The sequence below is a fragment of the Ochotona curzoniae genome, unplaced genomic scaffold (genome assembly GCF_017591425.1).
Source record: "Ochotona curzoniae isolate NIBS_2020 unplaced genomic scaffold, NIBS_Ocur_1.0 scaffold_4701, whole genome shotgun sequence".
NCBI lineage: Eukaryota > Metazoa > Chordata > Mammalia > Lagomorpha > Ochotonidae > Ochotona > Ochotona curzoniae.
The window spans coordinates 8,184,020-8,200,784 of record NW_024467122.1 but is presented as its reverse complement, the minus strand read 5'-3'; the positions used below and the strand labels follow the sequence as shown (position 1 = coordinate 8,200,784).

At 51.6% G+C, this 16,765-nt stretch overlaps 1 protein-coding gene across 3 annotated transcripts in view; it reads left to right on the top strand.

Annotated features, from left to right (window-relative positions):
• Positions 1 to 16,765, top strand: part of TARS3 (threonyl-tRNA synthetase 3) — a 39,305-nt gene that overhangs the window by 9,313 nt on the left and 13,227 nt on the right. For all 3 annotated transcript variants that reach the window (XR_005882613.1, XM_040969509.1, XM_040969507.1), the window contains exons 6-13: positions 635 to 752; positions 2,093 to 2,157; positions 3,174 to 3,252; positions 3,916 to 4,062; positions 5,748 to 5,846; positions 9,298 to 9,464; positions 12,031 to 12,193; positions 16,206 to 16,343. Coding sequence is in view for 2 of the 3 variants with exons in the window: in XM_040969509.1 (XP_040825443.1) it covers positions 635 to 752; positions 2,093 to 2,157; positions 3,174 to 3,252; positions 3,916 to 4,062; positions 5,748 to 5,846; positions 9,298 to 9,464; positions 12,031 to 12,193; positions 16,206 to 16,343 (976 nt within the window). In the remaining variant the exon portion in view is untranslated. The remainder of the gene's footprint in view (positions 1 to 634; positions 753 to 2,092; positions 2,158 to 3,173; positions 3,253 to 3,915; positions 4,063 to 5,747; positions 5,847 to 9,297; positions 9,465 to 12,030; positions 12,194 to 16,205; positions 16,344 to 16,765) is intronic.

Sequence of the window (16,765 nt, the reverse complement as noted above, 5' to 3'; positions counted from 1 at the left end):
TCCTCAGGGTTCTAACGGACAGATCAGTGATAGCAGGCAGTGACAAACAGCCACCTCCCAGCAGGTGGCCAAGGAAGGGTAAGGCAGCAAAGGGGACATTGAAGCAGTGGCCAGCGTGGGGAAGGAGCAAGCCCTGAGGATCGTGGGCGTAATTGTGAATGTGTGGAGAATGTTTTTGGACTCAGTGGGCCTGGCCAATCTGAGGTCAGCCAGCCTTGTGAGGACCAGCTTCTGGCTACAGGAGGGGCAGGATGCCACCGTACTTCTCACTGACCCTGCTCCCAGCCCGCAGCCAGGGAGGGCCAGGACGTGGTGGGTACTCACCTGCTGCTGCCTGCAGAGTCCAGGTGTGTTGAGGACAAGGAAGGTCACGGGAGACAGGGTCCTCAGAGACACTTGGGTCTTCCACAGGTGTCTCCTAGCAGCTTCAGCAGAGAGCTGGATGTCCCGGTTGGCATGGGCCAAGGCCTTGTCCTGCCCTCGGGCAGCAAGGGAATATTGGAATGTTTGACTTTGTGCCGTCCTAGCCCAGTGAAATACCCCACTGAATGTAGGAAGTGTGTCAGCTGCTGGAGCACAGAGTGTGCCAGGGCTCTGTGCGGCCCAGGCTGAGGGTCAGGGCTCTCCTTTCCAGAGCGGTGTCCAGCTCGGATCTGCCGGCCCTGGAGGACATGTGTAAAGAAATCATCAAAGAGAGGCAGCCTTTTGAAAGACTGGAAGTCAGCAAGGACGTGCTCCTGGACATGTTTAAGGTAAGTTGAAGAAACCATCGGGGTGACAGATAGTCCCTCTGACCCCACAGCACTGACTTGCTGGAGTCTCTTGTGAGGGTGCTGGCCACACCGTGTCCATGATGGTGCTTCCTTTCTCTGATGCCCAGCACGTGTAAGGCCAGCAGGAGTTGATCAAGGGCCAGGTACTGCTCTCGTGTGTGTGCAACCCTGGTCAGTTCACAGCTGAACACAATTCAGCAATGTGTGATCCCATATAAAATTCTGGTGTATTTTCTTTGGAATTTTCTGTTTTTATTTTAGCCAAGAATATTGTATGTTAAAAAATTAGCTTGCTTTTTATGTTGTTATGATCAATATGTTCATGTATTCCTGGCTTTATTTTGTAAATCATTAAGCATAGTTTTATTACTTTTGTAGGCTGGAACTACATAGTTTATGTTTTGGAAATCATTGCTATTTAATTTTCTGTGTGGTAAAACATAAGATTTGTCATTGTGATGTGTGTAGTGCAATGGCTTCTGAACATACCCACTGCCATCTCCAGGGCTTTTTCTCTTCCCAGAGAGAACCCCTAAACCCTGTGAAGCCCAACATCACCAGTCAGGTGTCCACTTCCCATCCGACCCCTGCTTGTGGCCTGAGAAAACAGAGGACAGCCCAAAGCCTCGGCACCCTGCACCCGCATGGAAGGCCCGGAGGAGGCGCCTGGCCCCTGGCTTGGGATTGGCTCAGCTCTGGTCAATCTTTATTTTTTATCTCCCATTCTGTTTGTCAATCTACCTTTCCAAGAAAATTAAATAAACCTTAAGAAAAAGAAAAAGATGACCCAAGTGTTTGGGCCCCTGCTACACACGTGGGAAAGTCCAGTTGGGCTCCTGGGAGGCAGGTGTCTCAGGCAGCCTCTTAAACTATTTTATGTTCTTATTTTCTCACCCCATGCCTTGACAGCCAGCACACCTCATTCCAGAAAAAAAAAAAATCCTTTTGTTTTAGAGAATGTATTTATGTATTCATTTGAAAGGCAGAGTTAGAGGTCTTTCATTCACTGGCTCACTCTCAAAATGGTGACAGTGGCTGGGGCTGGGCCAGGCCAAAGCCAGAAGCCTTCATCTGGGTTCAGGGACCCAACCACTTGGACCATTTGCTGCTGCTTTGTCAGGCACATTAACAGAGAGCTGGATCGAAAGTGGAGCAGCTGGGACTCTGGCAGGTGGCTGGAAGGGCAGCCGTCCGAGTGGCCTGTGGCTCAGCTCCTGAGTACACAGCACACGCTCTCTTGCACCATGTCATGAGAAAAGGAGCATCGTATTCACTCGTCCAGTTTGATGGTAACGTGCAAGTTTTGTTTTGTTTTGTAGTACAATAAATTTAAATGCCGCATTCTGAATGAGAAGGTTGACACTCCAACTACCACGGTTTACAGGTCTGTGCATGAGCTGAGCACTGCTTCCTGGCGGGGTGAGGGCAGCGGCAGGGCTGGGTTTATGCTGGGCAGTCTCTGGGTGACGTCCTGTGGCCAGCACGCCACCGGGAGGAGTGCAGAGTCACCACCCTGGGGAAAGGGCTGTCTTCAGCACCGACAGGAGCTTTATTTCTGGGATCGACTCTGGTGGGCACTGTGTGGGTGTGGGTGACACCGTGGCCACGCAATGACTGCCTTTACAGGAGCCGAGAGGGAGTGAATCTTCTGCTCCATGCACTGCACCCCTGTTGCTCAGGCGGCGGCCGCTCCTCGTGGCTGTGGGTCTGCCTTACACGGCCCTCTCCACAGCGCCCCACCCAAATGTGCAGGATAACTCACCATGGCACGGAAGGGGACAGTCCTCCCCACAGGTCGAAACACCCGAGGCTGTAGCTGGGCTTGCTCACGCACAGAATGAAGAGCCCAAACTTAGCAAGAAAGGTGTGCTTGCTACATGTGGGATTCTTGCTCATTCTTTGTGTGTGTGAACACCCTGCAGAAGCCTTGGAAGCTTTAATTGTAGTTTCATCTTAGAATTCACGTTGCAGGTCAGTGCTTGCTGCATTTTAGTAAACTGAGAAGTAGTTCCTGACTTCATCGTGAGGCTGAAAGGGCACGCGCATGCGCGCACACACACACACACACACACACACCTGTTAAACATGAAGTGTACACACACACAGCCCTCCCCTTTTAAACATGGAGTCCATGTGCGAGGGAGTGTCAGATGGGCTCGGCGCTGCCAGCTCCTGCAGGGGAGCACAGACTTGTCTGGTTTCACAGCAGTGGGAGGAAACAGCCTAAGGGTGTTCCGGGGCTTTTGGGTCTGAGCAGAGGGGAGCAGGGGAGGGTCTGAGGTTGGGAGACAGCCTCACTCCGTGTCCCTGAGAAGTGCCCCAAGTCATACGAACCAGCACAAGCCGCCTCTGACAGCGTGAGAATGTGGTTTATCGTAAAGTGTCCGGGTTTCCTTACAGGTGCGGGTCGCTCATTGACCTTTGTAAAGGGCCCCATGTGAGACACACTGGGAAGATTAAAGCCATGAAACTTTTCAAGGTGAGGCTTAATTTGTTTTATTTATCTACATAGCAAACTTAAGTAAACTAGAAAATAAGACTCTTGGGTCATGTCTTGTATAACCTGAGCATTATGATGACTTGAAATTCTTCCCAATTTGAAAATAATGCATTTGTGAATTTTAAGTACCATCATTTAACCTTATTGCAAGGGTTAAAATGCGTTTCTTTCCCTATATACTGTTGTTGTTTTTGGCCGCCTGACCTGTGTGTGAGAAAGGCGTGCTCCAGGAGGGAGGAAGAGGATGTGTGGGGGTGTGGCTCTGGGAGCCGCTGGCTCTGGGCGTCAACACAGGCCTGGCCTTGCCGGGCGTGGTTTTCTGACAGTTGCAGTGCAAGGCTGCGCCAACCACGAAGTACCTGCACCTCCTGCCCCCTTGCTCACTGCCAAGTGGGCACAGTGCTACTCCATCTCCATGGCCCTTTCTCTCCCTCTCCTTCTGGAGTCTACCACTGACTTGTGCAAGATGCTGAGCAGTGGTCTGACCTGGGCTGGGAAGGTTTGCTTAGAGCCAGGATGTGGGTGTCCCTGGCCCCACAAGACGCCTTCCTGATTGAGCTGCGATGGTGACAGAGGTGCACGTGCGTGCTGGCTGAGAGCCAAGCGCTTGGTGTGCTGACCCAAATCTCGTGTGGCACTTAGAATTCTTCAACGTACTGGGAGGGCAACCCTTCGATGGAAACTCTGCAGAGGATCTATGGGATCTCCTTCCCCGACGGCAAGATGCTGCAAACGTGGGAGCAGCTGCAGGAGGAAGCCAGGAGCCGAGACCACAGGAAGATCGGGAAGGTGTGTGTGCTGCTCACTGCGGCAGTGTGCCTGGGGCTGGCTCTCATGTCTGCTGCTGAGCTCTGCATGCCAACATCCCAGCATCTTAACCTTTTTCTCTCGTATCGCTTTTATTAGCTTTTAAAACTTGTACCCTTCAGCTCTTGCTCTCTCTCTCTCTTTCTTCCTTTCCTTCTTTACTTTTTCTTTTACGATTTGTTTATTGTAATTGAAAAGGTAGGTTTCCATCTGCTACTTCACTCCCCAAGTGGCTGCAACTGCCAGAGGTGAGCTACCAGGAGCTGCTTCTGTTTCTCTCACACGGATGCCGGGTATCAAGGCTTTGGACCATCCTCAACTGCTTTCCTAGGCCACAAGCAGGGAGCTGGAAGAAAAGCAACTGGGACAAGAACCTGTACCCATTTGGGATCCCAGCGGTTGTAAGGCAAGGATTTAGCCACTGAGCCATTGAGCTGGGCCCCCACTTCACTCACTTCTTTACTAAAGGCTTTCTTATTTTCATTATGCAGAGGCAGACAGAGAAATAGACACAAAGATGTTTTTGATTCATTGGTTCACTCCCCACATAGCCAGGATTAGGCTAAACTGAAGCCAGGAACCAGTAACTCCATCCCTGTAGGGGGACAAGGACCCCCCTCCCCAAGTCCTTGTTGTCCCCAGGGTATATACAGTAGCAGGAAGTTGGAGAAGTGGAGTGGCCAGAAGTCTAAGCGGGCACTCTGATGTGGGTACCCTGAACAGCAGTTTAACTACTGCACCAAGTACCTGCCTCTTTGCTTGTTGCTGTCTTCCTGTCATGGTGTAAGGGTTGGTTTTTGAAAGCAGCCTGGGCGTTGGAGCGGCAAAGCAGTGTGCAGGGAGACTGAGAAGCAGGTGGACCTGGGTTTACTCAGCTCTGCCACTTAGGAACTGTGGCAGGTGTGAGCATTGCCTTGCAAAGGCCCGTGCCCATGTGTGTCTTGCTGGCTGTCCTTGCAGGGCTAGCATGAGTACAAGTGTCAGTGCTGGTGCCAGCCTGGGTGGTTCTCAGGACATAGCAAGCGTGCGAGTCAGGACCGCACTTTCAACCCACACTGCAGGGAACGTCCTGGGTCTTTCCTGACTGCTCACAGCATCCTTGTTCCATGCGAACCAAGAATGGGAACCAGAAAATACCGAAGGTGTCGTAGATGCTGAGCTCCAGGCTCAGAGCAGCAGTGCAAGCTGTGGTCTCAGGCGTCCTATTACAGGTAGTTAGGAGCAGGTAGGTGTTGAGGGAGGTGGCATGCCTGCTGTTAGGAGGAGGGATGGAGGCCAGTGCTGGGTTCAGCAGGGTAATCATAGCCCTGCAGCACTGACATCCCGTACGGACACTGGTTCTAGTCCCACACAGGATCCAGCTCCCTGCTTATGGCCTGGAAAGCAGCAGAGGATGACTCAAGTCCTTGCACCCCAACACCCACATGGGACACCTGGAAGAAGCTCCTGGCTTTGGACCGGCCCAGATTTGGCTGTTGCAGCCATCTGGGGAGTGGACCAGCGCACGGGTGATCTTTCTGTCTCTACCCCTTCTCTCTGTAAATCTGCCTTTCAAATAAAGGACATTGTGTCTGATTATGATGTGTCATGTTCTAGCATAACTTGTGTGTACGTAGTAAATATGAAGCAAAAACAGATGAGCTTGAAAAGCAACTCTTTTACCGCAGGAGCAGGAGCTTTTCTTCTTCCACGAGCTCAGCCCTGGGAGCTGTTTCTTCCTTCCCAGAGGGGCCTTCATCTACAACACGCTCATGGACTTCCTACGCGTAAGTTCATTTGTGACATGCCTGCTCAAGCCCGTGTTTGTGTTTTCCCTCTTAACAAACTGGTCAGGGATTTCCCTCGCCCTCCTTACCCTCGGGTTCCCCCAGTCCCAGGAGACTTGGGTTCCGTCCTCCTGGGCAGCAGGGGTTACAGAGGAAGTCTCCAATAAAACACTCATTCCCTTGCGTACCTGCAAGTTTCCAGAGAGCGAGCAAGCTGTGAATGTAGGACTAGGGGTCAAAATGGCCTTGAAACTTTCAATGAGAAACTACAAACTGGAAGGACAGACCCCATGCCTTAAGAGCAGAAGGTTGCAAATCCACACCTGCAAAGTCAGGGTTGAGCTGGGAAACCACCCCAGCGTAGCTGCAGCCCTGCCAGGCCCCACGGTCCACACCTGCAAAGTCAGGGTTGAGCAGGAGCCCGCCCAGCGTAGCCACAGCCCTGCCAGGCTCCGGTGTCACTGACACTCCCTCACCCCCCTCCCGCATTCTGAAGTGCAGCCTGCCTTGCTCTTCTCTCCGTCTTCCTGGAGCACTAGTTCTGTAAAGTGTCTACTGCTCTGTGCGTGCGGCTTGCAGAAGGGCTGCTCCTGTGAGTCGCTGCAGCTTTTGTAATGAGAAATGGTTGTCTTCTTGTGAAGCTGATGGTAAGGAGTGGTTAGGAGTTCTCAAGGGGAGCGGTCACTAGGTGCAGCTCCCTGCACTCTGCCTGCAGGGCCAGGGCTGTCCTGGAGTCCAGGTGGGGTTCAGGCTTTCTTGGGGGCCTAGACAGCCACACACTCCTCAGCCTCAGGGCGAGAAGTTTCTCTCCCATGGCTTGGTTTCCATCACTCTCCAGAGAAGGAAGGTGGCCGTCAGTACCTTCCTTCCATCTTTTTCTTACAAAAAGTTCAAATCTGCAGAGAAGTCACCGGCCAGTTAGCATCCACAGTCCCTGTATCTGGAGTCAGCAGTTGGTAACCTTGAACCATCTGGCTTCGTCTCTCTCCCGTGTGTGTGTGTGTGTGTGTGTTACAGTGCAGAGCTGAGGCAGCACACATCGATATGTGTATGTTTGATAGAGAAATGTAGCAGTTGTTGCCACTGCACTCCCAAGGGCCACTGTAGTAAGCGCTAGTCTCTGGGTGGCTTGGGAACCACAGGACTGTTCTGCAAGTTGCAGACGGAGCTCTGGGTCTTGGGGATGGTGGGTGCTGGGAGGACCCTCTTCCAGGTGGTGGAGTGCTAACTTGTATGTATCCTCTTCATGTGAGAGCACTGTCCCCTGCATGGGGGCTGTACCTGCCCACTGCCAACCTCCTAAAACTCACCTGGGGTTAGGACTTGAGCTGTGAGCTCTGGGGGAGGCATTGCTCCCTGGGGGAGGCAGGGGAGGTTTGAAGTGATTTCTGAATACCTCAACAAAACATCCGTTCCTAAATGCTGTGTTCAGAGTGCATTCAGAGCCACTGAGCAGCGTTGCCTGCGTCGGCTTGGAGAGCCATCTGTGAAAGATGCACACACAGGGCTTTGCTAGCACCCTCTAACATAACTCCTCAAAATACAGTCATTCCTAATGTCCTGTAGTTCTGCTATAGACAGAGCAAGGAGATGGGCCTCCAGGCTGTCCGCGACCCAGGCTGTCCATGACCCAGGCTGTCCGTGACCCAGGCTGTCCCGACCCAGGCTGTCCCAACCCAGGCTGTCCCGACCCAGGCTGTCCGTGACCCAGGCTGTCCGTGACCCAGGCTGTCCACAACCCAGGCTGTCCACAACCCAGGCTGTCCCGACCCAGGCTGTCCGTGACCCAGGCTGTCCGTGACCCAGGCTGTCCGTGACCCAGGCTGTCCTGACCCAGGCTGTCCACAACCCAGGCTGTCCGTGACCCAGGCTGTCTGCGACCCAGACCGTCCGTGACCCAGGCTGTCCACGACCCAGGCTGTCCTGACCCAGGCTGTCCACGACCCAGGCTGTCCCGACCCAGGCTGTCCCGACCCAGGCTGTCCGTGACCCAGGCTGTCCGTGACCCAGGCTGTCCACGACCCAGGCTGTCCTGACCCAGGCTGTCCCGACCCAGGCTGTCCGTGACCCAGGCTGTCCCGACCCAGGCTGGCTGTGACCCAGGCTGTCCGTGACCCAGGCTGTCCGCGACCCAGGCTGTCCGTGACCCAGGCTGTCCACAACCCAGGCTGTCCACAACCCAGGCTGTCCCGACCCAGGCTGTCCGTGACCCAGGCTGTCCGTGACCCAGGCTGTCCACAACCCAGGCTGTCCCGACCCAGGCTGTCCACGACCCAGGCTGTCCGTGACCCAGGCTGTCCGTGACCCAGACCGTCCGTGACCCAGGCTGTCCACGACCCAGGCTGTCCTGACCCAGGCTGTCCACGACCCAGGCTGTCCGTGACCCAGGCTGTCCGTGACCCAGGCTGTCCTGACCCAGGCTGTCCACGACCGAGGCTGTCCGTGACCCAGGCTGTCCTGACCCAGGCTGGCTGTGACCCAGGCTGTCCTGACCCAGGCTGTCCGTGACCCAGGCTGTCCACGACCCAGGCTGTCCACGACCCAGGCTGTCCCGACCCAGGCTGTCCGTGACCCAGGCTGTCCGTGACCCAGGCTGTCCACGACCCAGGCTGTCCTGACCCAGGCTGTCCCGACCCAGGCTGTCCGTGACCCAGGCTGTCCCGACGCAGGCTGTCCGCTGTCGCCTGTGAAGCCACGCCCTGCACGAGAGCATAGAGGCGTGAGCTTGTGGGGCTTGGTTGTTTTTTTTTTTTTTTTAATCCTTGGGAATCATTTTTCTTTTTAACTTTTCTGAAGTGCAGATTTGTGCCAGATGCCCATTAACTGACTTAACATGTTAACGTCTAAGAAACAGTGGGCAAAGATCAGTATCAGAAAACTGAAGAAGAAAAAAGGAGGGAAATATAAACAAAATAAGAACTATCTCTGAAAAAACTTGAGTTTTGTCATCCCCGGGGCCTCAGGGAAGCTGCTCACGGAGGCAGGGGAGACACTGGCTCATGGCTTTTGTAGATGGTAGTGGCACCATGCCTCAAAGTTTAGGTTTCAACTTGGAAACTAAGACTATAAATACGGCGTGACATTGAGGCTTACTTGGTGAGAAAATGGCCTCTTAGGTCGTAGGAAGGACACCCTCCTGTTTATGTAGGATGTAAGGTTTGAGAAGTTGGAGCACAACACACTTCTCCATGTGTTGCATTTCAGTTGCTGACTTTCACAGGGTTAGGTCCTTGTGTGCGGCATGGCGTTGCAGAGCATGCAGCGGCTCTGTGCTGACAACACCCTGAGCGTGTCTGAGACCGCGGGACCCACCTCCCCGAAAGTGGACACCTGAGTGGATGCAGGGCGTTACCTCAGGGTTAGACTAGTCGCCCCCAGCGTTACTGTGGTTGCTCTGCCCGCGGCCAGGACGTGTGCAGCAGGGCTTACTGTGAAGGCCTTTGTCTTCAAGGAGGAGTACCACAAGCGGGACTTCGCCGAAGTGCTCTCCCCCAACATGTACAACAGCCGGCTCTGGGAGACCTCGGGCCACTGGCAGTATTACCATGAGAACATGTTCACCTTCGAGGTCGAGAAGGACAGCTTTTCCCTGAAGCCCATGAACTGCCCAGGACACTGGTGAGTGCTCCAGAAGAAACAGGGCTTCGCCTAGCAGCCTGTAGCGTGTTCATCATAACTAGGTTTAATGTAAGTGAGCTCCAGAGTTAATGGGAAAATGGATTGCAAGAGAAGTTTAGGGGTGGGTATTGTGGCACAGCAAGTTAAGTCTGCCAGTTAGGATGCCCACATGCTGTATTGTGGGTGCAAGTCCCAGCTGCCCTACTCCCAGTGGTTTCCTGCTAATGAGTCCTGGGACCCTTGAATGGTGGCCCAGGAGTTCCATCCTGCCAGCCACCTGGGACACTGGAATGGCTTCAGCCTGGCCCGTGCTGGCCCTGGAGAGCTTTCTGTCACTGTGCCTTTAATGAAGCTGACAATAAACCTTTTTTTTTTTTTTAAGAGTACATTTTAGTGCCTAACTTTAAAAGAAAAATCTCTTAATTTTTTTAACATAATTACATTTTTCATGAGGTTTTGGAAGTCCTATTATGATTTTGCTTTTTTCAGGGAGGAGGATTCTTTAATCTGAAGTGGGGCTTGCCAATCACTGTTACCAATTTATTTCACTCTGGAAAAGATGTGTACTTTTTTTTTAAGATTTATTTCTTTTTTCTGGGAAGTCAGATTTACAGAGAGAAGGAGAGACAGAGAAAGATCTCCCATCAGCTGATTCACTCCCCAAGTGGCTGCAACAGCCAGAGCTGAGCTGATCTAAAGCCAGAGACCAGGAGCTTCTTCTGGGTCTCCCACACGGGTGCGGGGTCCCAAGGCTTTGGGCCATCCTCAACAGCTTTCCCAGGCCACAAGCAGGGAGCTGGATGGGAAGTGGAGCAGCCAGGACATGAACTGGTGCCCATGTGGGATCCCGGTGCCTGTAAGGCGAGGACTTTAGCCGCTAGGCTACTGCGCTGGGATTTTATTCTTTAAAACATGTTTGATCTTTGGCAGACCTGGGATGTTTAACTGGAAACTTTTTCTGTGCTATTTAGAGGATAGTTTTATGTATCAATTTTCTTATAATATCTGTCTTCCGAACAGTAATATGCTTCAGATGTGCATATTTGCAGAACATTCAGTTCTTAAATACCGTTCGGGTTGATTATAGTGAGATCAGTAAGGTCATAATCAGTGGGTCACGGGGTTCCATTGATTTGAGGATGCATTTCCTCCCACAATCCATCATCTCCGAGATGCCTCTTAGCATCACGTCACAAGGTGGTCAGTGGGCCCCTCCTCTTAGTGTTATGTGAACCGAAGGACTGCCTGGTAAAGAGTATAATTATTACAGTGTTGGCATGCAAACCTTGGAAGACCAGTACATTTTACAACTGGAAGTGAATAGATAAAGTTCTGCACATACATAGATGTCCCAGCCGTTCTAGTCTTAATTCATCAGCACGCAGCGTATCCAGTAAACTGCTGCGAGAGACTAAATACTGAGTCTCTGAACAATGAACAAAGCTCTTTGTCCTTCTTAGTAACATTTAGGGAATTTCGACTTTAAGATGCTGTACATACAGCTTTAACGTTGTGAAAACCAACAGGCAAATAATCTTCCTGTGTAGACAGTTGGAGCCCAAGCCGTGTTAACAGGTTCCCAGCCAACATTTCTGTTAGGCGCCATTTAAAGTCGTAGCCTATGATTTTAACTGCAAGGAAAGCTTGCTGAAGTAGAGAATGCAGTTTTATGTCCTCGGGCCTTACAGGACACAGGACGACAGGGCTTGGTGCTGATGGGGTGAGAACCAGGAGTGGTGGTGACGGGGCGAGAGCCAGGAGCACTCTGCACAAGTGCAGTCTTAACCAGGAGCACAGAGGGGAGTGCCTCCTGAGCTTGAGGCTGGAGCATAGCGGTGTTGAGACACAGTCCATGGCATAGTGCAGCTCATGGGCAGGGGCAGGCTGGGACTATTCATGCCATCGGTTATTAAAAAAAAGAGAGGAGGGACACAGGTGCTGTGACGGGCGTGTCCAGGCTGGGCATGGCCAGGGCCTCCCTGCAGGAGGAGCTTTGCAGAGCAGTCGGTGGCAAGAGCGCTTCCTTGAGCAGCTGTCAGGGAATAGCACTCTGGAAGCCCGAGAAGCCAGAGCTTTTCAGGTTCTAGTGAGCTCAACAATTCATGGAGCAGGTTTAACCTGGTGGTGAGGAACCAGAATAAGGGGTTTATAAATCTCTAGGCAATCTGTTTTCCTCACCATAATAAAATGCCCCAGGCACTTGCACTTAGAAAAGAGGTTCCTTCAGCTCATGGTTCTGGGATGTTCACGTGGCTGTCTGTTCCGTAGTCAGAAGACAGCATGGTGTACCCTGTGGCCAGAGACCGGGAGCATGCCTGTGTGTGTCTGGGGCCTCTGCCTCTTAAAGCCACAGGTGCCCGGCCTAAGGACAGGATCTGATCCTAATCACCTTCCCTAGGCCCTGCTTATAAGCATGATAGTTGGATTAAGTTCCACTCTCTTAATCCCTCCCCACGGGGTTGAATTTCATCACACGGAGCCAGTAACCATGTGCAGGCTGTGATGTTTTCATACTTGGAGCAGCGCTCTCTGCTACGTAATACCTGTGTTACTTCCTCTTTTCTAGTCTGATGTTTGCCCACCGTCCACGGTCCTGGAGGGAGATGCCTCTTAGGTTTGCTGATTTTGGAGTTCTTCACAGAAACGAGCTGTCGGGGACGCTGAGTGGGCTGACCCGTGTGAGGCGTTTCCAGCAGGATGACGCTCACATCTTCTGCACGCTGGAACAGGTGAACAGCAGCGCGGGCGAAGCGCAACCACGGGGCCTCGTGCCACCCGGCTGCGCGTGGCGCTTTAGAGCTGCTGTGGGATGAGCCACGTGGTCTCAGGTCTGAGGGGCAAATCATCTGACAATCTGTGAGTCTGATGCCTTCATCTCCTGGCAGGGGAGCTGTTATTTTTTTCCTTGGCTGCCTCTATTTTGTTAGTTTAACTCCGTTCAGTGGACTATTTCAAGGGATTAGGTGTCTTCTGTTCAGTGTTGTCTAGAACTTAGAGTTCTCTTCTCCGTTCAGATAAAGATTGTCATGCAGAGAGTCCCTGTTGCTGGGAGCTGGCCTCATGGTGGTGCAGGTTAAGCTACCACCTGCAGTGCCAGTATCCCATGTGAGCAGCAGGGTGAGTCCCAGTTAGCCCAGTTCAGTCCCGCTCCCTACCAGTGTGCCTGGGAGATAGTGGAAGCTGGTCTCAGGGCATGGCCCCTGCACCCAGGTGGGAGACTGGATGTGGTCCCAGGCTCTCCCTGCACCCAGGTGGGAGACTGGATGTGGTCCCAGGCTTCCCCTGTACCCAGGTAAGAAACCGGATGTGGTCCCAGGCTCCCAGTTTCAGCCTGGCACATTTTTAGTGGTTGTGGCCACACAAGAAATTTCTGCCTTTCAAATCAATAAATACATCTCTTTTTTTAAAAAAAAAAATTATTTTAATTTGAAAAACAGATTTTTAGAGTGCTAGAGAAGATCTTCCATCTGCTGGTTCACTTCCCAAATAGCCAGGACAGCCAGAGCTGAGCCAATCTGAAGCCAGGACAAAGGAGCTTCCTTCAGGTGTCCCATGCAGGTGCAGGGTCCCAACACTTTGGGCCATCCTTGATTGCTTTCCCAGGCCACAAGCAGGGAGCTGGCTGGGAACGGGGCCACCAGAACTAAAACTGGTGCCCATATGGGACCCCAGCATGTGCAGGTTGGGGGGTTTTATCCACTAGGCTATTGTGCTGGGCTCGTAAATAAAACTTTAATGGATCAATGAAGAAATCTAAAGGGAAATTAGAAATATTATACAATGAATAAAAATGAAGTATCCAAGGTTGTGGGATACCATCAACATGGCATTTAGATGGAATGTTTATAGAACCAAATACCTGCTAGGAAAAAAGAAAGGTTTCAATTAAACCATCTCAGTTCCTGCTTAGGGAACTAGAAGAGAGAATTACAAGTGTAAGCCAAAGGAAATCGTAACAGTAGAGTTTATTGAAATAGAAAAAAAATTTAGAAAATGAAAATTGTTCTTTGAAAATTGTTGTTTGAATGTTGTTCTTTGAAATAGATGTGTTAATTTAGGCTTAAGGAGAAACAAAGGGTGTAAGTCTAGAGTGCCGGAAGTGAGCGATGCCGTCACTACAGACAGCAGATGGTAAGGAAGTAGTAAAGCGGCATCATGAACGGCTTCGTGCCAGTGAACCTGAGATCGCGAAGGTGAAGGGGAAAAATTGTTGAAAAACACAGAGCGCGCAGCTCGACTGCGGAGGACGTAGGTAAGCTGGGGCTTGTGTCACAGAACTCAGTTGGTGGCTCAAAGCCTTGCAGAGAAAGTGCAGACCCCATGGCTTCTCTGAATTCTGCTTGGATTAAGGAAAATGGAGTTCCACAGACTTCCAGGAAGTTGAGGAAATCCTCACCAGCTAGCATTCCCTGCTATCAAGAAGGACAAAGCTATTCCAGGAAGAAAAGGCTGCAGAGACCACCGTAAGATAAAGTCAGAACGAAATTCCAACCACAGTGTTAGCAAGCAATGTTCAATAATACTTAAAACACACGAATGCCTCTTTACCAGGCAGGCTGTATCCCAGGAAGGAAAGATGTGTTTAACGTTAGAGAATAAATCACGACAATTCACCGTTTAGTAAACCGAAAAGTCAAAAGTCCACTCATTTCAGTAGATTGTTGAGAAAGCATTGGGCGACATTTAGTATCTTTCTCACAAAACTCTAAGAAACTTAGAGAGAACTTTGTCAACTTAATAAAAAGCACCTGTGGGACACCTGCTCAGCCTGCTCTGTCCTAAGGCCAGGAGCAAGGGAGAGATCTCGTTATTTCTGTTCTTAATTGCTTGTTTTTTTTAAAGATTTATTTATTTATTGGAAAGTTAGATATACAGAGAGGAGGAGAGACAGAGAGGAAGATCTTCCGTCTGATGGTTCACTCCCTAAGTGAGCGCAATGGCTGATGCTGCACTGATCCGAAGCCAAGGAGCCAGGAACTTCTTCCTCTGGGTCTCCCACATGGGTTCAGGGTCCCAAGGCTTTGAGCCATCCTCGACTGCTTTCCCAGGCCACAAGCAGGGAGCTGGATGGGAAGTGGAGCAGCCAGGATTAGAACCGGCGCCCATATGGGATCCTGGCACGTGCAAGGTGCAGACTTTAGCCGCTAGGCCACGCTGCCGGGCCCTCTGTTCTTAATTGTATGGGAGAGTCTCACTACTTAGACGTGTGATGAAGTAGGGCAGGTCTGAAGTTGTGTTACAGATGACATCGCCAGCTTTGTAGAAATGGAAACTACAAAAATGTTATTAGAACTAGTGAGTTTAGAAAAATGTGTTATATGAAATACCAGTATGCAAAACTAATGGTATGTCAGTCTCCTAGCAATGAGCCATTGGAAATTGAAAGTGAAACATAATCGTGTAACAGTGCTATGAGAACTTGGGTGTGCATCTCATCAACGTGGGGCTGTGGTCTGATTGTTCCCCCACATTCACATGCTGAAGCCATCTCCCCGATGTTGAGGCCTTGGTGAATGGGGTCATGCAGCTGGGCCCCTGGACATAGAGACACACCCAGCTTGCTCCTTCCCCGTGCTTGCTCTGCCGCCCGAGGGTGGTCGGCAGGCAGCTGCTTGAGGTTGCACGGAGGGCCCTCGCCAGGAAGCTGAATCAGACAGGACTGCGAGCTTGGCCTTCCCCGCCCCCAGATCGAGCAGAAATAAGTGCATGTTGTTTAAGTGCCAGAGTCAGCTGTGCTTTACTGGGCTCCAACTGCCCTGTGTGGGTGACCTGTACGGTGGAAACTACATGCTAAGTGAAGGTCTGAGTGATGCAGGAATTAAACCTTGTTCTTGGGCTACAGGACTGAACTCCCCAAAGTGAGCTGTGGGGTCGGTGCAAGCCCAAGCAGCACTCCATCAGACTTGTTTGTAGAAATTGTCAAGCTGATTCTGAAAATGTGGAAATCAAGCTTAACTAGAAAAGATGAAAAGGAGAAATCACAGCAATGACGTCATAACTGCTTGGTTTGAGAAACGCTGTAACAGCAGAGTGAGATTGCTACCAAGACCAAAGGCCCGTAGGGCAGAGTAGAGTCCAGGGCTCTACTGAAGCCAGTTACATGCGTAACTGGTGTTTATTAGGTACATAGGCAATGGTGATACCTGCCTCCTTACACCATATAAAAAGGATGTACGATGCAGCTCATACCTAGTTGGAAAACCTTAACACGTTCAGCTTGCGGAGAAGTCGGGGGATCTTTGTGGTTGCGGGTTGGGCCTGCTCTCGGTTCAGTCTCTCCCGCAGCCTCCCACCAGGCCTTGCCAGCCTTGCTGGGGACGAACTGACTGGGTCATGTTCGTCCCCTTCCTTGGCTGGCCGTGGCCCTCAGTCCTTAGCGCTATTTCATGTCCTGGCTTTCCCAGGCCTCTGCGTCTCCTCAGCTTCCTGACCTCCTCCCTCTGGCCCCTGGGCCTTTCCCCTTCCTCTCCACAAGTACCCCGTTCGTCTGTGCACACGGCACAGCATTGTCCATGGGCAATGCTGCTCTGTGCCCCCGCTGTACTGGCCACGAGCCTCGGGCAGCTGTGCATGCCAGGGTGCCCAGGAAGGTGTGAGTCACGGCAGCCGACACAGCAGTCTCTGAGGGAACCTCTGAAAAACAGTCTGGTCTCTGAGTGTGTAAACGTGTTTTATCTGTAGAATGCAATGATGAATTTAACCTGGTGTCGCCTTTAAGTCTCTCATTGGCTCTAATTTCAGATTGAAGGAGAGATCAAAGGATGCTTGCAGTTTTTGCAGTGTGTTTACTCAACGTTCGGCTTCACCTTCCAGTTGAACCTGTCCACACGGCCTGACAGCTTCCTGGGAGAAGCCTCAGTGTGGGCCGAAGCGGAGAAGGTGAGGACAGACGCAGCACTCGACTCTCATGCTGCACTTCCCCAGCCTCGTCATGGGGATTTTTAAAGAAAGATTTATTTTTCTTGAAAAGTCAGATTTACAGAGGAGGAGAGACAGAAGGATCTTCCTTGCACTGGTTCACTCCCCAAGTAGCTGCAGTGGCCGAAGCTGAGCCAATCCAAAGCCAGGAGCTTCCTGCGGGCCTCGCATGGCAGTGCAGGGTCCCAAGGCTTTGGGCCGTCCTTGACTGCTTTCTCAGGCCACAAGCAGGGAGCTGGATGGGAAGTAAGTGGAGCAGCCAGGACACGAACCAGAGCCCATAAGGGATCCCAGCTGATGCAAGACAAGGCCTGTCATAGGGAGCCTGACGTTGGAAGTGATCACATGAGTGCTGCTGGAATGTGGCTTTCCAGTGTGATTCG